Raw genomic sequence first — 24,998 nt, forward strand, 5'->3', positions numbered from 1 at the left:
TTGCTGCATAATAAGGCGGGGGGGGAGTGACGTTGCTGCATAATAAAGCAAGGTGCGGTGACGTTGCTGCATAATGAGGCGGGGTGCGATGACGTTGTTGCATAATGAGGCGGGGGGCGGTGTCGTTGCTGCATAATGAGGCGGGGTGCGGTGTCGTTGCTGCATAATGAGGCGGGGGCGGTGACGTTACTGCATAATGAGGCGGGGGCGGGGCCTGTCCCGGGCCGTCCGTCCATCCGTCCGTCGGGCGCCCAGAGCCGCCATTACCGAGGCGAGGGACCACCTGACGGACGTCTTTCTATCAAGGTTTTAGCGAGGAAAGGTGGATTAAAACTAAACCTCGCCCTGAACAATCTCCCGACTTTGTTTATTTTCTTTTTTTTGTAAATTTAATTAATAAAGCCTGAAGCCGAAAGTTTGGATCTTTACATAAGAAGAATTTGAGGTGAAAAAACGGAAAAAATGGGCGACAAACTCGACATGTCCCTGGACGACATCATCAAACTGAACCGGCAGAAAAGCCCGGGCGGCCGCGGAGGAAGGGGTGGCGGAGGCCGCGGCGGAGGTGGCGGCGGCGGCATGGGCCGCGGATCAGGGCGAATCGGAGCGGGCGGCCTGGCCGGGCGAGGAGCGGCTGGAGTCCGAGGCGGCGGCGGCGGCGGAGGGGGCCTGGGTGTAGGCCTCATGCGCAACAGACAGAGCGCAATGCGAGGGAGAAACCGACCAGCTCCTTACAGCAGGGTAGGACGCGGCGACCGCGGTGTAAACAATGATAACCAAAAAAAAAATGTGTTGATTTAAAAACCCAGAGAGGAAAGGAAAAACAAATCTTTGTAGAGGGTTTACTCTTTTTTAAAAAAATAAGGAAAAAAACGAAGTGATTTTTTTTTTAAAAACGGTTTAAATTTGGAACCGTGACGGAGCGGCGCCATATTGGCGGAGCCGTTATCGATTCAATTTTTTAAACAAGATGTAGTTTGTTAGCCCGTTTAATGTGTGCGAGGAGAGAGGCGGCGGCGGGGGCGGAGAGCGCGAGCAAGGGGTCGCTCCGGGATCGATCCGTCGTCGGCAGCGCCGGCCCCCCCCGCCCGCTGCTCCGAGATAAAATGGCGGCGGGCCCGGTCTGGCCCTGGATCACCTTCCACATGGAGCTGCTCGACAACTAAGGCAACGGATGCAACCCTCATCACTCTCTGCAGGAGAAGGTCTACAGACTTGCTGTGAGCAACATTTGACACTTCTTCGTAAACACGTTCTCCTGAAACGTTCTGTAATAACGTTAGCTAACCGTTTGTTGACACGAAATGAACTTTACACAAAGAAGGACTCGTTCTTTTGTACGTTTCACTCACTCGGCCATCGGAACTGCTACAGAAAGCCACCACGGTCACGAAACTTTAAAAGAAACCCACATGAATTTGTAAACGAAAACGACAAGAATTTTCATGGACATGAAACTTTTATCTTAACGCGCAAAGAAAGCACATTCACGAAATCTTGTATTCACGAACTATGGCAATCCAGCTAGCATTCTGGTTGCGGACTTAAGACATTCAAGGCCGTTCTTTGGGAGTTTGCCAAGCAAATCCTCGGAATCGTTGTACCACGAAGGAATTTAGCGGAGAAATGGAAAGCATCTTTTTGCCAAGAGGCGACTTTGTGCAGCTGACCCCGTGGAGGAGGAATTTCCAACAGGGAGGAGGAGGAATTTCACACCAATAATCTGACTAGTGGCTATTAAAAGGAATCCAGGCTTTAGTTCGAGATGTGCTGTGGAAACAGTGGTAGGATAATAAGCGAATTCATTTTTCACCACGTAACAAGTTACATCAGATTCTTTGTTTAACTTTTATTTGATTATTATTGTGTATTCTCTAGAGCACTGTGATGTTACTAATTTTGTGGATTGAATATAATTAGCTACCAAGTACATTCACTGCATCTGTGAACATATTAAATAGTTAATCCATCTCAGGTAAGGCAAACATCTTAATTTATAAAGAAATTTACCTTAAATTAGCAACTGATAATTCTTACCACGTGTAATTTAAATCAGGGAGAGGGTGTTGCGATGGCAGTAAGTAGACATGGATTAACCAACATTTGGGGTAACAAATGTAGGAAGTCAGCGAGGTGTATTTGTTTATTTTCTTATAGCCGAAGCAACTCCCAGACAAGTGGCAACATGACCTTTTTGACAGTGGGTTTGGAGCTAGCGGAGGTGTTGAGACTGGTGGAAAGCTCTTGGTGTCGAACTTAGACTTTGGCGTGTCTGATGCAGATATCCAGGTAAGTGAAGCACAGGATAGTGGTCACTTATTAATGTATACAGATGTTGTGTAGTGGATTGAAAATGTTTGTTCGGTGCTTCTCGATCTGTTAAGTTTGGGTTTTGGTGGCAGCAACATTCACCACCCTGTGAAAAATATGCACTTAAAACTTCAGAGGATTTTTGTGGACAGACTAACCATAATTTGGCCTTGTAACTCTTAAATGTATACTCAAACTGCTATTTTAGTCATTTGTGACATTGAGGTGTGCCAATGTTAGTTATTTAATGTTATCTCTGGATGTGTGTGCCTTTTATCTACTGGTTATGATTGATACTTGACTTCTGAATGTGTGTTTCGGGAAAATAAAACTGCCCATCATGAAAATCCTTGAATAAGGCAACATCTTGTGGAAGGTGAACGTTTCTGGTGGATTTTAAAAACTGAATTAAAAAAAAAAAAAAAAAAAAATGATCTGAGTAGTTGACTTATCTCCCAGTAGATACAACCTAGCCCCATTATTTCCAACATCTGCAGGTTTTCTTTCACTTTTGGAAATGTATATTGTTACGTTTGCACTTTTGAAGTGGCAAGTGTGTACCACTGTATAATCACCCTAGCTATAGCTGTTATAGACTACCTTGTACATGGTTGTTCATCTGAATACAGGTGCACAACCTTTTATCCGAAAGCCTTGGGACCAGACACTTGTCGGATTTCGGACATTTTCGGATTTCCGAATGGAACATTTTTAGCGTAGATTAGGTAGGTAGCGCGGGCGGCTTGAAAAGTCTGGAGCAGCTGCCTCCTCCCCGGAGACCGGGAGAATCATTGTAAATCATTGCATAAATGTTAGTCAGTTAGTTTGGAGGGATTTTATGTGGTGGAGTAGGGGTGAAGGGGGAAACTTTAATTCTTAGTCCCCTACCTGGTCGGCAACTCCCAACCTCGCGGAGCTGGGGGCTCCGTCCGGCCGCGGGCGGCGCCGGTTGGAGCTCCGACCCCGGCAACTCTACCCCTGGCTGCGCGGCTCCAAATCCAGCGATGCTCCTCAGCAAGCTCAATGCCCCAGCTCCGGAGCTTGCCGCACGGCGACCCGGTAAGGCATTGCTATCCCAGCGCTGCGACGCCGCCGACTCCCGACATTCGCGGAGCTGGGGCGTCCGGCCGCGGGCCGCGCTGGATTTGGAGCGCCTCGCAGCCAGGGGTAGAGTTGCCGGGGTCGGAGCTACAACCGGCGCCGCCCGCAGCCCCACCAGCCACAGCGCTGCGGAGCTTACTGCACGGCGACCCGGTAAGGCATTGACCACTCCCCGCCACTCCGACCAGGTAGGGGACTAAGAATTAAAGTTTACCCCTTCACCCCCCCTTCACATAAAAGCCCTAACTGACTAACATTTAGGCAATGATTTACAGATGTTTAAGCGTCTCCTGGTCTCCGGGGAGGAGGCAGCCGCTACAGTAGTACAGACCTGGGTTGACCGTGGGTCGTTTCGGGTCAAGTTTGGCGCCAAACGCGAGCTTTGGTGCGCAGACGACATCTGGAAAAAATGGCCGATTTTCAGAGTTTTTCGGTTTCCGGAACACTGGATAAAAGGTTGTGCACCTGTATAACCATTCAAGTCTGCATTCTTGAACCACAAACATTGGATTGAACCTGCTTGATCTGTTAAAGAGTTTAATGATAATAGAATATTTCATTTTGGATTGATACATATCTCTACATTGTGCATGGATTCTAGAATCTGCATCCAAGAGAATACTACTAATTTTGCAATGTATCTGACACCCCCATGAGAACATTTACTGAAGCTACTTGGTTTCTTTCACCCATGTAATACCCTGCCTCACTTAAAATCCCCATGCCTTGTTGCCTTTAGCCTGTACTGAACGGCCTCCCATTGTCTGCCCGTTGTAAATTGTTGGTGTTACACACTAAAGACACAGCATCTGTAAACTCTGCTCACTGAAATACATTGGCCCTCAGTTAACCAATCTTTTAAGATTGCACCCCATCTCTGAGCTTCTCATTTAAAATTTCCTCTAAACTTAATAGTCTTATGCTCCCACATATTTTTAATTGATTTGGGGATCACTGGCTAAATCAGCAGTTATTGTGTATGCTGTAGCTTCTTAAACTGGGTTGCTAGTCTGGCCATTCCAGAAGGATTCAGGAGTTGATCAATGGGTCTGAAACCACATATCTGGTAGATTTATCATGATTTTTACCTTAACATTTTAACAATTCCAGATTATTAACTGAATCTAAGTTCTCCAGTTGTCATGGAGGAATTTGGAGTCTGGTCTAAATGTACTATCAATTGATACTGTACATTTTTTTCAGACCCTGTTTACATCAACACCACTTTATTGCATTAGTGACAAAGGTTCTTCCATCTACCAATGACTTTAAAATTCCTCCCCCAGAACACTTCTTGAAACCAGCACTTGACCAAACATTTGGTCACCTGTTGTTTTTCTAACACTGTCGGCCTTTGTAATGGCCTGTAACATGAAATCTAATGTGATCCAATGTCATACAATCTCTTGCTCCGCATTGAGGCAATCTAATTAGTTACTTTAACATTATTTTTGGTCCTGTAAGGCAAAGGCTAAATGCACTTATTTGTATTGCTTGTGCAGGTTTCTATTTTTGATGTAGAAACTTCATTGCTCTCAGTGGTTCTAAAGTTCTAGTGTTGAGTGACTCCCAAATTAACGTTTAGCAAGCAGCTGCACATCCTAGATTGTTCTATAAACCATGGTTATTTCTTGTGCTTCACAGGCTACTTAAACCCAATGTCACATGCAGCAACAAATGGCGTTGATGTAAAATGTGCCGTGTTTTGTTATTTAAGTTAAATGAATTTATTTTGTCACCTTCTATTCCATACGTGTTGTTTTGATTATTCGTACAAGTCATTTCTACTGCCCTTTGTGCTCCCTTTATTCTGACCTCTTTAATTGTTCTACTTTGATGGCTGTGCCTTTATCTTCTAGATATTCTCTGGCTTCTCCTTCCAAAATCTTCAGATTTTGTGTTCTATATGTGTCTCTGTACTAATGTGAGGCTTGGCATCAGGTTTTCTAAGCCCTCAAGTGAATACCTTGGAATGTTTTGTATGTGAAAGGTACTAGTTCTGTGTTGTTTAACTTTCAGGAACTTTTTGCTGAGTTTGGAACATTGAAGAAAGCAGCTGTACATTACGATAGATCCGGTCGAAGTTTGGGAACGGCAGATGTACACTTTGAACGGAAGGCAGATGCTTTGAAAGCCATGAAGCAGTATAACGGTGTTCCCTTGGATGGTAACTTGAACTGGTGGAATCAGTGATGTGAATAATAAACTAAATTGAAGTATCTTTGTAAGACTAAATCCTGATCTGCATTTTATTCCAATTTTCACCAAGTTGAGCATTTTTTCACGCCATTGATTTTCATTACAAGACATACAGCATGAATGCAACTTCATTACCTATAAATTCTGAAATGTAACATTCCTGCCTCTTTGTTCATGCCTTTGAAATAAGCACATGCCTTCCAAATTCAGATGTTTCAGGGATAAGTGTATCCAAAAATGGTTACATTTACCCCAAAAGCCAAAGATGGCTAATCCTCTTCTTGGATTTAATTTCAGTGCCTTTTTGAGACCTTTTGAGATAAACACAGGAGACTATGTATAATCCTAATAGGAGGAACCGCAGTGACCCCTTAGCAGCTCCGTTTAATGTATTGCAATAGAATCAAATTTATTTATCTTTTTAATTTACCCAAAGAGCTTGGTCCCGTGAACATTTTTGAAACTTGGAGCACACAGCAACATTAGCAGATTGATTTAATTTTACATTTGAAGAAATCTATTGATTGGTTCTGAGTATAACATGGCCCATGTATAACTGGACAATATATTGACTTTAATGGAAATTAAATTCTTAAAATGGCAATGTCTAAGGTGATATGCTAGGCCACTACCTTGTATTGAAACCTGAATAGAAATGCAGTGATAACTCACAAGACAGCTTTGTTCACTGACTTGGTGTAGCAAATGATCAAGGTCTGTCACCTTACTGTCTTTTGCCTCCAAATTAAAAAGAAAGCCAAGGCTTAATTCACAAGCACAATGTCGAGAAAACAAATCTTTTCCGGGTAACTCCTTGCTTCCAGAAGTATGGCTTATGTTAGTGCCATCATTTTAAGGAAATGCAGTTCCTCTGGGTAGAAGGCATGGTCTTTTTTTAATATAGCAAGGAGTGTATTTTTGTTTGCACCAAACCAGTAATTAAAGCTTTCACCCATTTTGTCAACAAAGTCCCAACTAGTTTCAGAACATGATTTTCTTTTGCATTGTGATTATAGTCGACAACATTGATGCCAAGTATTTTATCCTTTCTGCTTGTGATTTAAACAGGGCGACCGATGAACATTCAACTAGTTACCTCACAGATTGATGCCCAAAGAAGACCCATAGTTGGGTAAGCATTTCTGCCACATTTTCTCCACATTTTCAGTTTTTAGATGTGGGTGCCTGACATGGTAGCATTTTGTGCCCATTCATAATTAGCCATGAAGACCTGCTTTGGGTTAAATGTAGCTCTGGGGAAGGAGAGAGAAGATAGATAGTCCTGCTACAGCACATGTTTCCATAACATAAATTATTTATAATGTGAGTGTTGTGTAAGGACATGATTTTCCATTACATGAGGTTTCTTGAGAGTGCAGCTATCATGTTGTAGCAGAACTGTCTGCTAAACTGTTCTTGCAGGATTTAGCCATTTAAGATTTTCTGGGAACGTGCTTTGTGCAATATTTTTGCCTCTTTAACAGATTTTCTTTCTTTGTTATTTCAGAGGAAACAGGGCCATAAGCCGAATTCGTGGTATTGCATTTGGGGGTGGAAATAGACGTTCCAGAGGAGGCAACAGAGGCGGAAGAGGTGGTCGAGGTGGAAGAAATTTGCGGCAGCAGCTTTCAGCAGAAGAGCTGGATGCCCAATTGGATGCTTATAATGCTAGGGTGAGGATTGAACCTGGGTCTCTGGTGCAGTTTTACCAGCAGCAACACTGTGCGCCTTGTCAGTTGTAAACTTCTTCGGCTGAAAGTGCATGTTTGCAATTGTTATTCTGAGGAATGTTGTGATCTCTTGATACAAGGTATATCAGCAGGATCAGTAATGAGGACAACCTGGGGTAGCTTTATAGATGAGTGGGTAAAAAAGCTTTTAAGTTGAGTATGTATAGGTTTGTTTCAAGATGTTAATGGTCAGCATAGACTGGGCGAAGGGTGTTTCTTTACTGTGTGTATAATATATGTATACACACACACACAGATATATATTAATAATAATATAAATAAATATCTCTGTAGAAAGTTTGGGGTGCAACCTATGCTGCAAACCTAAAAGGGGATAGTCACCATGCAGTTGTATCAAATTGTTCTGATCTGAATGTTGATTTGTAATTTGTGTTTCTTCTCTTTTCAGATGGACACAAGTTAAGCGATCTTGGATTTGGCATTTATTATTTTCCTTATGGGAGGGACATGAACAATAGTCTAGGAACTCCATGGAATAAGTTTTTAAATCTATGTAACTTTTTAAGTCACAGTCCTGTTTTGTACTGAATGTTTTCATTTTGGGGTATGTTTTATTGGTTGCATGTTTTCATGGGAGGATGGGCACCCCACCACCATGAAATAAATTTGCACTGTTAACTGAAATCTGGCTTTCTTGTCTCATTGCAAATTAGAGAACCATGTAACAGTTGGCACTGCGCAAAGCACAACTGAGGTTTTGTAATATTCTGCATTCGTTGAGAATACTCGGAGTGGGTTTGTCCAGTTGTTACCAAATAAGCTAAAGATTGGCTTTGGACTGAATGTGGAATTACTAATCAAAATAAAGTACGACTGTATTGTGCATGTTGTGTTCATTGTGGTACATCGGTTGCCGTGTTCATTTTTAAAAGGCTTCACCTTTTTACCCACTGGACCGCTTGAACCATTCCATGTTGGCATTTGCAGGATATGCCATTGCAAAAGAGTACAAGTTTAAAATTACTACTTTACAATTGAGAGGGGTTATATGCATTTCTGGCAATGATAAATATTAGATGTCAAGGAAATTTTCTTGATGTACCATGTCGCATTCTGGATTCAATTTGTGCATTCCTTGACCTGTGCAGAATCTTGCTGTTTAAAACACTGCATTTTTGCTTCACTGGTAACATTTGTGGGTTGTTTTGTGATATTTCTGTTTTGTGGCAAAAGCATTAATTCATCTTTTGTGAATGTCTACTATTGTATTCAATATTGGGTTTCTTGATTCAAAAGTGAACCCATCGCCTCCAGAGGTAGTGTCACAATGTAAAGTTATTTTGCCTTGAAAATGGGAGCGACAAAGTATAGTGCCTGCCAGCAAAAGTACAATGCTGGCACCCGCTGTACAGAGGTTGAACAAAAATCACACAAGATGTAGCAAAACCTACAGCCACTCTGCCTATTTGGCTTTTGCTCATATGCAGTGACTCTGGTTCATGCACTTCATAAATCTGGTCATTCTTAATATAGTATAAAGATAAGGATTCACGATAAAGATTGCTGCTTGCATTATGGTTGTTAATCTGTGAATGGTGTGGGAAGGGACGGGGAATCTGAGCTTCAAGTAGTATTTATAGAGGAGCACCTTCTAGTGATTTTTAAACTGAGTATTCTAAGGCAGTTCTCTGCCTTTTGTCATTGAATAGGATTTCTGTAAAAAATATTTATTAGGTATTGGATTTTGAGTTGGTGGAATTAAGGTTTTTTTCCCAGAAGATAGTAAACATTAGTACAGATATAGAAGGGGAAAATATGTGTTCTGGCTTCCTGTAATGATTCTTGGGGGAGGTGTACAGAGGTAAGGGTACAACTTATGGGGGATACATTGATTGGCATCAGTTTAAGGTGAGAGGGGGAAAACCTAAAAGGGACACAAGGTACATAGAACAAACTGCCGACAAGCAATGGAGGAGGATATAATTTGTGTTTAACAGTCTGAAATGGTGTTTAAATGGAATACAAAATGTTTGAATTAGTTACAAAAAACTTCAGCATTGGTTCACCTAACCTGCTAAAACACTTGCATGCCTGTTGTATATTTGGATGGTATTCCATTGCATTCTAGCTAGCATTGTTCTACTTTCCTGGTGAACTTAAGGCTATAAAAATACCAGTGCCTTGATATGTTCCTATCACTCACCCCGAGTTTAATTTAACTGGCTCCTGGTTAAGCAAAGCAACTCATCCTTACTTCCAATCCTCCTTTTTCTATTGCCTACAGCTCTCCTCATCTGTGCTCATCCAATTCTGGGCTGCTTGTGCATTCCTGACATTGATCTATTAGCCCTCCTTTCAGATGCTCATTATCTAATCCCTGAAATTCCATGACAAAACCGCTTCACTGTTTCTGCCACTAAATCATTGCATACCCCTCTTGTGCAAGTTGTTATTTGCTTGCTGTCATTTTTGTATTTGATAAAGTGAGTATGAAGCATCTTAATGTTCTACTAATATAGACACAAAAAGCTGGTGTAACTCAGCAGGACAGGCAGCATCTCTGGAGTGAAGGAATGGGTGATGTTTCGGATCGAGCCCCTTCTTCAGATAGGTCATTCCTTCTCTCCAGAGATGCTGCCTGTCCCGAGTTACTCCAGCTCTTTGTGTCTATCTTTGGTTTAAACCAGCATTTGCAGTTACTGCACATTAATGTTCTACTATACAGATGGCATGAAGAAACTGACATTGCATACCTTGGTGAGTGCCAAATTGAGAATGAACAATGGGCATCAAAGCCTTTGAACACCAAAGGTAACTGGGCAAGGTGAGTAAGAGGTAATTAGAAGAATACATGCCTTACTTGCAGCAAAGTGATCAACAATGGTTAAAGGTCTACACTGCAGGTTGCTCAGGCTTGTGAAAGCATTGATGGCTGTCCTTGAATCTTCATAGATTGAGCTGTGATGGAAATAATTTTCCAATTACTGCATTTGTGTTCACAGTTTTATTAAGGTGTTCATATAATTCACCACAGATGAGTGAACAGCAGAAGTGGATCCATTTGTGTATTTGCTGCTTTTCCCCTTAGTTGGATGACATTGCAAGAATACAATGTAATTGGTTAACTCTCAAACGTCCAGCCAAGGAAATCACACAATTCAAATCAACTCTTAGGATTTGGCATTGGATGAGCATGTTTGTCAATGTAAAAAGTAATGTGAACAGCTTTTGTATCACAAGAACTTGAGTTTGTCATCATGGGGTGACACGTACCTAAAAAAAAGAGATCTCTTCTTGCGTATGCCGTGCACAGCCTAAAGTTGTATGTCAACTTGTTCTATTTGATCTTTTGTTTGTGCATGTCGGGTTGGTTGCATTAATCAAAACGGGGAGGACCACGTGAAGGTTGCAATCTCCCTCCACGAAAAAAAAAGGATAAATATACGGAAGTTTTAAAAGAATACATGCCTTCTGTGGCAAAAAAGGGTTACTACAAGGTACTTCAACAACAATTCATCTTTTAAGAGATTTGAATTTGTCACTGCACCATTTGTGACAATCTGAGATTAAAGCAATTGTTCAAAAATAAGCAACGGACACTGAATAATTGTAAAAGCAAACCAATAAGTCCATCCATTGGTAAATGTGAGCTGCGAGTGGGTGGCAGAATTTTTATTCACGCTGTGTGGGAGTAGATGCCGTCACTGCTGTCAACATGCAAGTATTATCTCGAGGACCCAGAAAGGGTGATTTAACAAATGCTCACTGAAGGTTTGCACACAGCAATTTTCTTTTTTTTTAAGAGAATTGATGGGTCCATGTATTTATGCACAAGATTTTGTTTTGATTGAGAAGTTGGTTCATTATCTTGAGCATGGAGTTATTTAATGTCAATTTTATCTGTATGTCATCTCTGCTGCTCAAGATGAGAGCGTACTGGCCAAGACATCCTCCAAGTGAAATGTAGTCAAATTTGTTATTAATGTAAACATCTTCTGTGATCTGAAATATGAGTATCTTGTCACATGATGCTCCATAATGAAGTTAAGCAATTGTAACTGGGGTTAAGCCAAATTAGCATATCAGAAATGATCAAGTTTGGACTGGCAGATGTTTTTTAAGTTCAGCAAGAATGGACCAGTTTTCTCAATCATCATTAGTTACACTTTGCCAATGTTTGTAATTAATTGGTGCAATGAATGTATGTTAAATTTCCAAAGTAGGTTAGACTTAAGTCCAATTTTGTGTTGGATTTTTCATGGCTTTATTTGTGATGGGAATGCTCTATGCATTTATACACTTGGGGCTCTTGTGACATTGTTAATTTCTTGTCAATTTTGTGTCTTAAAAAGATATGCAGTTAAACTTGAATATTTTGTGGTCAAAGTGAATTGAGCCAGCTCTTTTATGTTATTGCTGTTTGTATTTCTCCACCCTGATCAAGGTGTTTCTATGACTGATCACAATACCCCAGATCTGTTCTTGGATGTTGAGGACTGTGCTGTAAATATAAATGTTACATCCCAAAACAAGTTCACAGTGAGGACTGGCAAGCATGCCACACTATCAATGAAACCTATTGATTAATGATACCAAGCATATTTTGATTCATCCCCATAACATGACATATGTGGTTCCTGTCCATCTTACAAAGGGCCTAGTTCATTAGATTCCATAAAGATTCTTCAACAAGATCACGTCAAGCAAGCGAGTGTTAGATTTTGGTGAGTTGCACTTTATTCTGTACATCCCAGGTATTGATGATGTCTCACAGGGCTCTCACTTAGCTTTTTTTCCCTCTGTTGCCAGCAGGGCAACCTAGGCAGCTTTTTAGGTTGCCAAATTACAGTTTAGCTGATCATTTAAGACGGCTTGCATGACACGTGCGATAATGTGCTTGGACGAAGTGTGTTGTTACTAGTCAGAATTAGGGTCAATGAAGCATTCACATATTATTTATGCTTCAAATAAAGTCACAAACTAAACATATTCACCAATATATATATATACCACAATGACATGCAGCAAAATTACAATACTGTACTGTATCTCATCTCTTTTTACATGTTGCAATGAATGCAATTTCTATTATTTCTTTCCACTTCCAAACAAAAATCTGGTTGGATTATTCAGCGTATGATCAACCTCGGTGAGACAGGCTTGGCGATCGCTTCTGATTTCCCGGTGGCACCGTGATCTCTCGGTGGCACAGCACTTAAACTCCCCCTCCCATTATGAATTAGCCTCGATTCAAATACAATGTGCTGGAGGAACTCTGGGTCAGGCAGCATCTGTAGGGAATGGACAGGCATTTTAAGTTGGAACTCTTTCATCAGACTGATAGTAGAGGGGAGAAAGCTGGAAAGAGGTGAGGTCAGAACAAAGCCTCGGCCCAAAACATGACTCATTCCTTCTCTCCAGACATGCTGCCTGACCTGCTGAGTTACTCAATCATTTTGTGTCGTATCTTTAAGGGCCTGTCCCATTTGTGCGTCATTTGCACGTCACGCAGGTGGCGCGCAAAGATTTTGTAAATCCCGGGGCGCAGCGTGCGACCGCGCATCACTACCTATGCCACCACGTGCCATGCACGCGATGAGGTGAACGGGCCGCATCGCCGAGAACAAAGGGATGAATACTTTTTGTAACTGTCAGTGTCTTTGTGGCAACTCTTGTGTCCTTTGTATTAAAAAGCAACGAATTTCACTGCACTTAGCTAGATGCATGTGACAATGCAGTATCATCATCAGGGTTTGCTTGGCAGATGGGTGGAGTCAGTGCCTCTGGCTAGAGATGACAATGAGATAAAAGGGAAGCTAGACACAAAATACGGGAGTGACAGCGGGACAGGCAGCACCTGGAGAGAAGGAATGGGTGACATTTCCGATCGAGACCCTTTCAGATAAAAGGCGAGTAAAATGTACATGCACCAGTGGGGTGGAATACTTTCCCCTTAACTAGATATTGTAGCATTGCCACTTTCATTTCACTGCACATCTCGTATGTGTATGTGACAAATAAACTTGACTTGACTTGAGATATGCACACTCCCATAACACTTAAGAAACTTGGCACTGATTCAAGATAAAGGCAACTCGCCTTATTCATATATCACAGTAAACATTCACTTCCTCCACCACCAGTAAACTATGACTACAGTGTCAACAATCTTGAAATGCATTGCAGTTACATAGCCCCTTGAGCCACAGAATAGATAGACACAAAAAGCTGGAGTGACTCAGCGGGTCAGGCAGAATCGCTGGAAAAAAGGAAAAGGTGAGGTTATTCCTTATTCCATGTGGACAACACCTTCCAAACCCCATCCAGATACATAGACTGGTAGCGTTCGTATAGCTCGCTGTTGGCTTCTGTCATCGGCCAACATGTTGACAGAATGTTGGTGAATCTGGAATTCATTGCCACAGATGGTTGTGGAGGCCAAGACAAACCCCACCCAAATACATAAGGACTGGTAATAGGTGACGTTTTAAAGCAGCAATAGAGAGATTCTTGATTAGTACGGGTGTCTGGGATTATGGGAAAGCAGGAGAAGGGGGTTAGGAGGGAGAGATGGATCAGCTGTGATTCAATGGTGGAGTAGACTTGATGGGCCGAATGGCCTAATTCTGCTCCTATTGCTTATGAACTTATGGGAACACCACCAACTACAGGTTCCTTCCAAGTCACTCACCATCCTGAGGTCGACAAAATTGCTGGAGAAACTCAGCGGGGTGTGGCAGCATCTATGGAGCGAAGGAAATATGCAATGTTTTAAACTTTTTTTAAGTTTAGTTTATTGTCGCATGTGCCGAGGTACAGTGAAAAGATTTTGTTGCATGTTACCCACTCAGCGGAAGAACAATACACGGTTACAATCAGGCCATTTACAGTGTTAAGATACGATAAGGGAATAACGTTTAGCGCAAGGTAAAGCCAGCAAAGTCTGATCAAGGATAGTCCGAGGATCACCAAAGAGGTAGTTAGTAGTTCAGCACAGCGTGACAATTTGTATCTTGGTTATTCAAGTATATGGTGAAATGCACCTTTAATACAAATATATATTAAAGATTAAATGCAATGTTGTAAGTGTAACAAGTAGAAATTGACTGAGCAATGCCAGGATGGGTGGAAGGGCCTGTTTCTGTGCTGCATAGCTCTATGACTATGGTAAGTGCCAATAGAACATTGGCCCCTGTGAGTCACTGAACAGAGAGAAAACAGGAAATATGTCGTGGCTTTGTATGCCTGCTGTCAGGAAATGGCTGGGCCAGTGAGGTGGTGCTGCACTTAACTTACTGGTTACTGAAATGATGGAACTATTTTTGCTGTTTGTCAGTAGTTTGAATACTGTAGGATATGGATGGACACGAATATGGATGGACACTTACAACTCGTGCGTGTCTCATGATACAACTTTTGATGCAATATTGTGCAGGCCATGATTCCTCTCTTAAAGCTCTTAAAAATAGCAGTCAAGGGATATGGGGAGAAGGCAGAAACGGGTACTGATTGTGGATGATCACAGTGAATGGCCTACTCCTGCACCTATTGCCTATTGACTGAGTGTTGATTCCTTTCACTCAGAGGGCTTTTGTTGTTAGCTCTGTGCTTGTTTTGTGAACAAAGTATGAAAAAGTCTGCAGGCATCACATTGGTGAGGGCCACTTGTACTTGAGGGAACAGCATGCAGTGATCAAGTGGGAGGTAATAAGGGGGAGAGTTCTCTAGGTAAAGCAATAGTGGCGCAGCTGGTCGAGCTGCTGCCTCACAGTGCCATAGACCCAGGTTCCATCCCTACCTTGTCTGTCACACACACACATGCTGCCTGTGCAGAGTTTGCACGTTTTCCCTGTGACAGCATGGGTTTCTTCCAGGTGCTCCAGTTTCCTCCCACATCCCAAAGACTTGTGGGTTTGTAGGTTAGCTAACCCTCGGTAAATTGCCCCTAGTATCTAGGCAGTGGATGAGAAAGTGGCAAAATGTAGAACTAATGTCAGCGGGTGATAGAGATGATTGCCGTGGATTTGGTGGGTTGAAGGTCCCGTTTCCATGCTGTATCTAATTTAAAAAAAAAAAATGAATCCCACAGGAAATGATGGAAAGGAAGAAAGCTGCAATTCCAGTACTCGCAGAGACTAAAACCAGTCTGAATGTTTATGTGATTGTCTAGTTAATTATTTCTTCCACTGTGTGCACTTGATGATTGTTTTCCCAAATGTACATGCATGTAGGCAGTTAATAAGATACTTTACAGTAAACTACTTCCCAGCTAATAAGGTACTTTCGAGATATAGTGACTGACAATTTGTGATCAGCAGGCTATACATGCAGCAACAGGGTTAACAAGATCTTGAGTTAGTTAACATAATATCACAGTGTGCAGACATGTTTAATGAACTAGTTACCGACAATGGCCAAATAATTTGTTTTGGAAATGCTGGCTGCGAAATGAATTTTGGCCGGGGAAAACAACTTTGCTCGTTTTCTGGAAGTAGGGCTGTCGGCACGCTAATGAGCAGGCTGGGCTAGGCCGGGCCTCGGTTTAGCACCTTATTGAATGCATGCACCCGCTCTCTGAAGCGGGACTAGAACCACCAATCTGCTGATTGAAGGACAAGATTGCTCTCTGGTCGGCATGGTGGTGGGACGGTGGAGTGGCTGCCATGCAGCGCCAGAGACCTGTGTTCGATCCTGACTACGGGGACTGTCTGTACGGAATCTGTATGTTCTCCCCGTGACCAGCGTGTGTTTTCTCCGGGTGCTCCAGTTTCCTCCCACACTCCAAAGACGTGCAGGTTTGTAGGGAATTGGCCTGGTATAAATGTAAATTGTCCCTGACGTGGATAGGATAGTGTAGGAAAGAACTGCAGATGCTGGCTTAAATCAACGGCAGACACAAAATGCTGGAGTGACTCAGCGGGACAAGCAGCATCTCTGATATAAAATGCTGGATAACTCCTGTCCCGTTCAGTTACTCCAGCATTTTGTGTATAGGATAGTGTTAGCATGCGGGAATTGCTGGTCGGTGCGCTCGGAGGGGCAAAAGGGCGTGTTTCCGCGCTGTATCTCTGTGCTAAACTTAACTAAAGTCAGGCTCCAGCCTATACATAAGGCAATTACCTCCTTCCAACAGCCAGAATGAGTGAAACTGCTGCAGGCAATGCGGCATTATGGTTGAGCAAAAGCTGGCCTGGATCTTTAATAAACAAATATGATGAATAAATTAAGAATATATAATACAAACTTCAGGAAACCTATGCACATCACGACACTAGAGGATAAAGAAGTTATTTGACTATATAGCATGCTAAAATTACAGCCTTCGCTCCCCTTATGAGCCACAAAAGACAGTTAATTTTAAGATCAAGAATGCATCCTCACCAGAAGACTGATTTCAAAATTATATTTCCCTTTCGATTCATTTTTAGATGGTGAGATAGTCATACAACATGCATGCCGACCAAATTGCCTCATCTAAGCTGCTCCCTGTCTCAAGTACCTCGGAGGACTCCCACCACTAGCCACATCTTCCCATCTCCACACTTTTCCGCTGAGACTGTTCCGTCCGCAACTCCATGGTTAACTCGTCCCTTCCCACCCAAACCACTCCCTAACCAGGTACTTTCCCCTGCAACCGCAGGAGATGCAACACCTGTCCCTATATCTACCTCCTCGGCTGCGTCCAAGGACCCTGACATCTTTTCAGGTGAGGCAGTGGTTCACTTGCACCTCTAACTTCATCTACTATATCCGCTGTTCCAGGTGTGGACTCCTATATCACGGTGAGACCAAGCGCAGGCTCGACGATTGTTTCGCTGAACACCTCCGCTCAGTCCACTTAAACCCACCTGATCTCTTGGTTGGTAAACATTTTAACTCTCTCTCCCATTCTCACACTGACCTTTCTGTCCTGGGCCTCCTTCATTGTCAGAGTGAGGCCCAGCTCAAATTGGAGGAACACCACCTCATATTTTGCTTGGGCAGCTTACATCCCAGCAGTATGAATATTGACTTCTCTAACTTCAAGTAACCCTTGCTTTCCCTCTCACTCCATCCCTCCCCCTTCCCTGTTCTCCGACCAGTCTGACTGTCCCCGATTACAATTTCCTTCTTAAACATTTTATCTGTTTGCTTTTCCGAGCGAACAATGATTCTCCATTTTCCTTGATCTCCATCCCCTTTGATGTCTCGTTCTCACACTTCTTTATCTCTGTTTCTCCCCCTCCCCTGGCTCACAGTCTGAAGAAGGGTCTCGACCCAAAACATCACCCACTGAATTACTCCAGCACAGCCTTGGCACAAACACTGTGGGCTGAAAGGCCTGTTCCTGTGTTGTACTATTTTCTATCAAGAGTGTTTTATTGTCATATCTTCCAAACAGAACAATTAAATTCATCATTGTAGCAGCACAACAGATATGTAAAAACTGTGGCGCAGCGGTAGAGTTGGACCCGGGTTCGATCCTGACTACGGGTGCTGTCTGTACGGAGTTCGTACGTTCTCCCGGTGACCACGTGGGTTTTCTCCAGGCGCACCGGGATTCCTCACACACTCCAAAGATGCATAGGTTTGTGGGCTAATTGGCTTGGCATAATTGTCCCTAGTGTGTGTGTGTGTGTAGGCTAGAGGCAATGTGCAGGGATTGCTGGTGGGTGCAGACTCAGTAGGTTGAAGGGCCTGTTTCGGCGCCGTATCTCTAAACTTAAAAAAGTAAGCAGATACACATACACACATATATACATACATACACAGATGCACACATACAGATACACACACACATATATTTTTTGTATAAATACACACATATATATACACACAGAGATGCTGCCTGTCCCGCTGAGTTACTCCAACATTCAGAACACAGACAGCCAACCATGTCATCTCTGGGTGCCCGCTCTACCACCCACCAAATGGACCTCAGGGCCTGGCAGACATTGAAGCAGATACGACAACCTGGCTGCTCCAACACCCGGCTTGAAATCTAACTATTCCTTTGGTTTATGTTTCATTCGCAAGAAGAAGAAACCACTTCCTGGTTTGTATTTTATGTCTACCTTCGATTTAAACTAGCATCTGCAATTATTTCCTACACACAGATATAAAATAAACAATATATCAAACAAACAATAATAGTGCAAACAGACACAATCAATACCCCCAAGTCTATGTAGTTCAGAACTTATTTGGAGGTTGTAGTGTTTATTTGGAGGTTGTAGTGTTTATTTGGAGGTTGTAGTGTTTAATAGCCCGATGGTTGCAGGGAAGAAGCTGCTCCTGAACCGATACGTTACAGTTGTCAGTCTTGTAGTAGCCATTTAGCTGGCAGTAGTGGAATATGTGCGGTGGTGAACGGTCCGGAAGTGCAGGACCGACCGGAAGCGGCGGCGGTGTCTGCCCCGCTCGCCCCTCCCCTCGCGGGTGGGCGGGGCTGAGTGAGTGAGCGAGCGGCTCATTCGGCCGTGAGAGCAGCGCGCGTACAGACCGGGCTTCACTCCGTAGCTTACATATCGGCACGGTAAAGTACACGGTGCGGCGGCGTTGGAGTTTGTGGGCACGGCTGGGCTCCAGTGACACTTTGTGTGGGAGGGGAGGGCGAGTGGCGAGTGGATCGGGATCCGCCGTCGGGTCAGCGAAGGTGCGGCGACCGTTAATGGGGCGGGAAGGGAGCGCGCTCTGTGGACCCGGCGCGCGCAGGCCCCTTCGGCTTCCCCGAGCCCGGGGTCTTCGGCCTCCCCGAGCCCGGGGTCTTCGGCCTACCCGAGTCCGGGGTCTTCGGCTTCCCCGAGCCCGGGGTCTTCGGCTCTCCCTGAGAACCGCAGTCTTTGTCGACCCCGAGACCCTTCGCTTCGCCCCCACACCCGACCTCGCCGCTGTCTCCTTCGGCTTACCGAACTTGCACTTTCGGCGCCCCTGACCACCTTCGACTATCCGAGCCCGAACGCTTGACTTGACGCCCCCCCCCCCCGCGAGACCCTTCGGCCCCTTTTTCCAAATACCGTCCCGGACTAAAAGTAAGATACAAACCCGCTCCAATTCAATTAACTGGATGCGGGTGTTTTGTAAATGTAAACGATCCGATAGATTTACACGAGGTATAGTAAATTAACGGATTTAATTTAATCAGGATTGTGAATTCACTTCCTGGTTTGCAATTTTGGAAATAAAGCGCTATGATGTTTAATTACCATGCCCAGTGAAGATCAGTTAATAACTAAACTCTGCACCAATCCTCCGGGTATAGCCGTCTGTGCTACATAATTAAACGCCGTTTCAGTTTGCAATTTTAAATTCCATAACAAGCGTGCACTTAATTGGATTTTTTGTTGCTTTTTAAAAAAAAAATACATGTGAAAGAAACATTATATATTGCCCCATTTCCTGTCCTCGTCTCGAGTTCTTTCTTCGGCTAGGGCGGTGTCTTGGCTCCCGCTCTTCAGCGATGCAGCTTTTGCAGCGACCAGGAAGTGCGATTTTTCATTCTTAATGGCGGCGATTTGTCGTTTATAGCTTTAGAAATTCGTGCCCCTAACCTTTACACGGAAGTTTTCCTTGCATAAGCCTCATTGAGTGATAACACGAGAATAAAATAAAAGTATTCTGCACCACAGAAAGATCTACAGGCCTAGCCCCATTCGAAAAATACATCAACGTTAGGCTCGTGTGTTACTCAACATTTCCATTTGGCTTACAAGGAAAGCAGGTAAAATTGCACATTGCGGCATGTTAAATGGACGGCCATGTTGATCAGGCATGATTTTGAAATTACGTGCTGATGGTCTGAATTCAAATTTGGTGGGGAGTGCGCTTTTTTTTTTAAACCTTTCTCTCACCTTCCCTCTCCCTACCCGCCAACAACCAGGTGAAAATGCTGCTCTGTAATGGGTGATTCTTGCAAACAATCCGATACCTTCTTTCATGCCATGATGCATTCCCTCAGTTATTTTTAATATTATCAAATGAAACATGGGAACATACTAATTTGGCGTTGTGGTGATTTGAACACCAAGTCATGGTCTGCTTTGTTGGCTTTTTCGAGGCAATGCCAAATAGTCTCGATCTGAAACATCACCCATTCCTTCTCTCCAGCGATGATGCTCCAGCTGAGTTATTCCAGCTCCTTGTGTCTAACTTCCTCTGAACTTCCTCTAATAGGCCAGAACAATCTGCCAGAATATCAGTATTCGATGAACATTTTCCATGCTCAAGCAATAGTTCTTTGTTTTAAACCATTTCCATTCTTCTAGAACTGTCCTTTGCCTTTTTGGAACTAGTCTAATGTGTATGCTGATGCATTGTCTGATGTGCATGCAGATGCATTGTGTGACTGCATGCTACCCTGAAGCAGAAATGGTGAAGGGGGAAGTGCGAAACGAGAAGTATTTGCTGTGTGTCAAATTTATGCCTTTGGCGTGTAGTTAATGATAATAGCTTTGGAATGCAACAAACTTCATAAATATAGTCAAATTATGCTGACATTTTGCTGTCTGTGCCATTGAGTGCCAAGACCGAATAATTTATTTTTGAGTTTTTGTTGGTTTTTGAGTTATGTATCCCAACCAGGAAATGTACAAATAACTTTTACTAATCTTGTGCTATTAAAATGGATTGGCTCATGAAAACACCTGATGAGGGAACTATATTTTTGTGGGGGGGGGGGTGTTATATTGGGTAATGAAGAATGTGTTTCAAACTGAGATAACAAGCTTGGTTAAAACACTTTTTGTTAATTTGAAAACCCTGCAATAAATTTGACTGAAATTTGAATTTAATGTGTTGAAATATGCTGGCTTTACTGTGACATGCATTTCATCATATATTTCCTTTACTAAATCAGGTCTGTGTTTAGAGGCCAATTAATATATTGTTAAAGAAATAAAACAGTGGCTCAGCTCGTGGAGCTGCTGCCTCGTCTCTCCATTGACTCTGGCTCAGTCCTGACTGCAGTGCTGTCTGTAAAATTGGTGTGTTTGTCCTGTGGTTTCTAGTGGGCTCTCCCGTTCCATCACACATGCATGCCGAAGATATACAGGTTTTAGGTAAACTGGTTGGTGTAAATTGCCCCAATTATGCTGGTGAGTTGTGCAATCTAGGTGGGGTGATGACGGGGGAATTTGGGAAAAATAAAACGAGATTAGCGTAAAACGAGTACATCCTGCGGGGGTGGATTTAGTTGGGGAAGAAGATTCTCTCTGTTCTTTATCACTCCAACACCAGCATAGAAGGGCAGCCTATAATTAGTCCTTCAACCCTGTTTTATTAAAATATTTGTTGGCAGGGGTTGTCACAATCCCTTTTACAAGAAAAGAGGAAGTAGATTGTGCTGATTGCATTGAATGATAAAAGCTTGCCTTTAATTTGTGATCTGGGGAGCTATGAACTTTTCTTTTAACGGAGGACATGCAGATAAATGCTTCCAGTTTGCACTGCAAACCTGCATGAATTTTCTTTGCTGCCATCGGTGGTTTATAGCGCACCATTTTCCATTCTGCCACATGGATACGTGGCTGACAATTGAAAAGCACTTTTGGGAATTACAGTATGAATGGAAGCAAAATTTAGTTTGTAATTAATTCCTCATCTAATATTCCATTTAGATTGCAAAATACAGTAAGGAAACTAACCACTGGCCCATCTACGCCACACTGACCATCGACCCATCTTTCTCATTAGTTACTCCACTTTCTTATCCATTCCCTACACACCGGGGGAAATATACAAAGGCCAGTTACTGTACAAACCCAAATGTCTTTGGATGCTGCAGGAAATCCATGTGGTCACAGGGAGAACGTGCAAACTCCACACAGACCGCATGGCTGAGGCAGCGGCTCTACCAGCTACACCAATGTGCCACCTTTAAATCAAGCATATAAATACACACATCAGGCTTCATCATATTCAATATACTGTTAATATTTTTGTTATCTTTCATCCCTATCAATGTTATCAAAAAAAACCATTTAACACAGACAAATGAATCTTACTACGTCCTCACTTATTGTTCTTGTAGATTTTTGCCTCTTTGGTTCTCTTCAGAATACAGGGCTCTAATTTTAAATTGTTTTCAGTTAAAACTAATTATGTCCCCGTTTTGTAGGGTGGCAGATTAATGAAAGGGTAGGGTGATAATGAAACCGTGAAGATAAATTACTGGCCACAAATGTGACACGTTTCGGCTGCGCTCAACTCCCAAGTGTAGCACAGGAAGTGAAATGCCATGATGACTCGGGCTGTGGTATTCTGTTCTTGCGTGGTCCACTGGCAGTTATTTTGCATTGTGTTTTACAATGCTAATTATTCATTAGCCTGACAACCACTATCAGCAGTATTAGTGGCAGATGATTTGTTTAAAATGGCAGACAAAGCAATATTGTTTGAACTGGAACAAATAAAAATCTGCAGATACTAGAAATCTACAAAGCAAGCAATGCTGTAGTCACAAGGAATTGTAGATGCTGATTTACAAAATGCTGTAATCCTTCTGTGGCTCAAGATAAAAGAATGGTGAGAGAGAAATATTTCACGTCAAGAACCTTTCAAAACTGGAAGATGAGAAAACGAGCATGTCAAATTGCAGGGGGGGTGGAGCAATTTGTTCATGCTCTGGTGCAGATTAAATGCCAAGCCACTGGGTATGTTTACGTTGGAGATTGCCAGATACGTGATTGGTAAGAGTGGGAGAGTCTAGGACTAGAGGTCATAGCCTAGAATGAAAGGACCTTCTTTTAGGAAGGGGGTGAGGAGGAATTTCTTTAGTCAGAGGGTGGTGAATCTGTGGATTTCTTGGCCACAGAAGACTGCGGAGGCAGTCAGTGGGTGTTTTTAAGGCAGATAGATTCTTGATTGGTACGGGTGTCAGGTTATCAGGAGATAGCAGGAGAATCAGGTTAGGAGGGAGAGATAGATCAGCCATGATTGAATGGCGGAGTAGACGATGGGACGAGTGGCCTATTTCTGCTCCTATCACTTAAGACTTTATGAATAGTTCTCTAATGTGTAGGAAGGAACTACAGATGCTGGGTTATATAGAAGATAGGCACAAAAAGTAACTCCGCGGGTCAGGCAGCATCTCTGGAGAAATATAAAAGAAGGGTCCGAACCCTTCTTAGGACTAAATTGGCAGAAGCGTTGCATCCTGTGGATGCATGGGGCAGTGCTGCCGGCAGGGATGATACTAGAGTGGATGATGTTGTGGAGAAAACCACCCCGCATCATGTTGAAAGATGTGAGGAAGATGTCTGGTCTCCATCCCTCTCCCACCCTAGTTCTGCTACTAGTTTCACTGTCCTAATTAATTTTACTGTTTGCCTCATTGCCACCTTCCCCATAGCCAACAATCAACCATTGTACATTTCATTGAACAACATATGCTTTGATCAGTCCACTTCACACCGTGCATGCTTTTTGTACCCTTCCATATCTCTAGTTTCCCCCTCTCAGTCTGAAGAAGGGTCTTGACCTGAAATGTCACCCATTCCTTCTTTCCAGAGATGCTGCCTGTTTCGCTGAGTTACTCTAGCATTTTGTGTCTATCTTCGGTGTGAACCAGCACTTGCAGTTTGTTCCTACCCATCCTCGCGTTTCTGTTCCGGGCGTCCATTGCCAGGGTGAGGCCATATGCAAAGTGGAGGAACAGCACCTCGTATTCCACTTGGGTAATTTACAACCCAATGAAATGAACATTGAATTTTGGGTAACAACCCAGACCCACTACCCTCTTCCCATCCCTGCCTTACCTGTTCCCCACCCGGATGTGCTCTACCAATTCCCTCAATATGCCCCTTCTTCCCCCGTCTCTCCTTATCATGCAGGATTCCGCCTCTTTATCTCTGGCCTTTAGACAATAGGTGCAGGAGTAAGCCATTCGGCCCTTTGAGCCAGCACCGCCATTCAATATGATCATGGCTGACCGTCCACAATCACTACCCCGTTCCTGCCGTCTCCCCATATCCCCTGACTCCACTATCTTCAAAAGCCCTATCTAGCTCTCTCTTGAAAGTATCCAGAGAACCGGCCTCCACCGCCCTCTGAGGCAAAGAATTCTACAGTCTCGCAACTCTCTGTGTGAAAAAGTGTTTCCTCATCTCCGTTCTAAATGGCTTACCCGTTATGTTTAAACTGTGGCCCCTGGTTCTGGTTTTGTCCACCCATCTGCCAAACAACACCCCTCCCTCACCTGTACCCCTGTATCCACTTATCACTTGGTAGGCTTTGTCCTGCCCCCTACTTTTCCAGTTTTCTCCCCTTATTACAATTTGTCTGAAGAAGGATCTTAGCCCAGAACGTCACACATCCAGGTCTTCCAGAGATCCGCTGAGTAACTCCAGCACTTTTTTTTTGTAAACCAGCTTCTACAGTTCTTTGTGTCTTCACACAATAGGTGATAATGTTTTGTAAATGTCAGGTTTTTTTTAATCCAGTGTTTTGGTGGCAGAATTCCTGAAATAATATGTCTCGTGCAGGTATCTTATGGTTCAACGTTTAATACTGTCATTTGTTGATGCATCCCATTGAAGCTCTGGAAACTGGAATGTATAAGTGGATATACAGAAGCCGTCAGTCTGATGAAGGGTCTCGACTCAAAACATCACACATTCCTTTTCTCCAGAGAAGCTGCCTGTCCTGCTGAGTTATTCCAGCATTTTGTATCTATACAGAAGCCGTACCTGAACTGGAGCCAGCTGTAATAATATCAATGTT

At 43.2% G+C, this 24,998-nt stretch overlaps 2 protein-coding genes and 1 long non-coding RNA gene across 4 annotated transcripts in view; 2 read left to right on the plus strand and 1 right to left on the minus strand.

Moving 5' to 3' along the window:
• The first annotated feature begins 249 nt into the window (after positions 1–249).
• Positions 250–8,184, plus strand: alyref (Aly/REF export factor). The gene is made up of 6 exons (XM_055653798.1): positions 250–741; positions 2,158–2,289; positions 5,431–5,578; positions 6,679–6,742; positions 7,118–7,283; positions 7,750–8,184. Exons 1-6 carry the CDS (start codon positions 463–465, stop codon positions 7,762–7,764), a joined length of 804 nt encoding a protein of 267 aa, XP_055509773.1. The 5' UTR covers positions 250–462; the 3' UTR covers positions 7,765–8,184.
• A 3,320-nt stretch (positions 8,185–11,504) lies between these two features.
• Positions 11,505–16,572, minus strand: LOC129708187 (uncharacterized). The gene is made up of 3 exons (XR_008725306.1): positions 16,422–16,572; positions 13,993–14,044; positions 11,505–12,592 (listed from the first exon to the last, which is right to left on the minus strand). It is a non-coding gene; the product is annotated as an uncharacterized LOC129708187 (long non-coding RNA).
• Positions 16,573–18,667: 2,095 nt separating this feature from the next.
• Positions 18,668–24,998, plus strand: part of arhgdia (Rho GDP dissociation inhibitor (GDI) alpha) — a 33,773-nt gene continuing 27,442 nt past the window's right edge. The window contains exon 1 of one of the 2 annotated variants that reach the window (XM_055653799.1): positions 18,668–18,816. The gene's annotated coding sequence lies outside the window, so the exon portion shown is untranslated. Of the gene's footprint in view, positions 18,817–19,914; positions 20,002–24,998 lie in introns of those variants that run through there. The other variant, XM_055653800.1, reaches the window with a different exon arrangement.

The sequence above is a fragment of the Leucoraja erinacea genome, chromosome 23 (genome assembly GCF_028641065.1).
Source record: "Leucoraja erinacea ecotype New England chromosome 23, Leri_hhj_1, whole genome shotgun sequence".
Taxonomy (NCBI): domain Eukaryota; kingdom Metazoa; phylum Chordata; class Chondrichthyes; order Rajiformes; family Rajidae; genus Leucoraja; species Leucoraja erinaceus.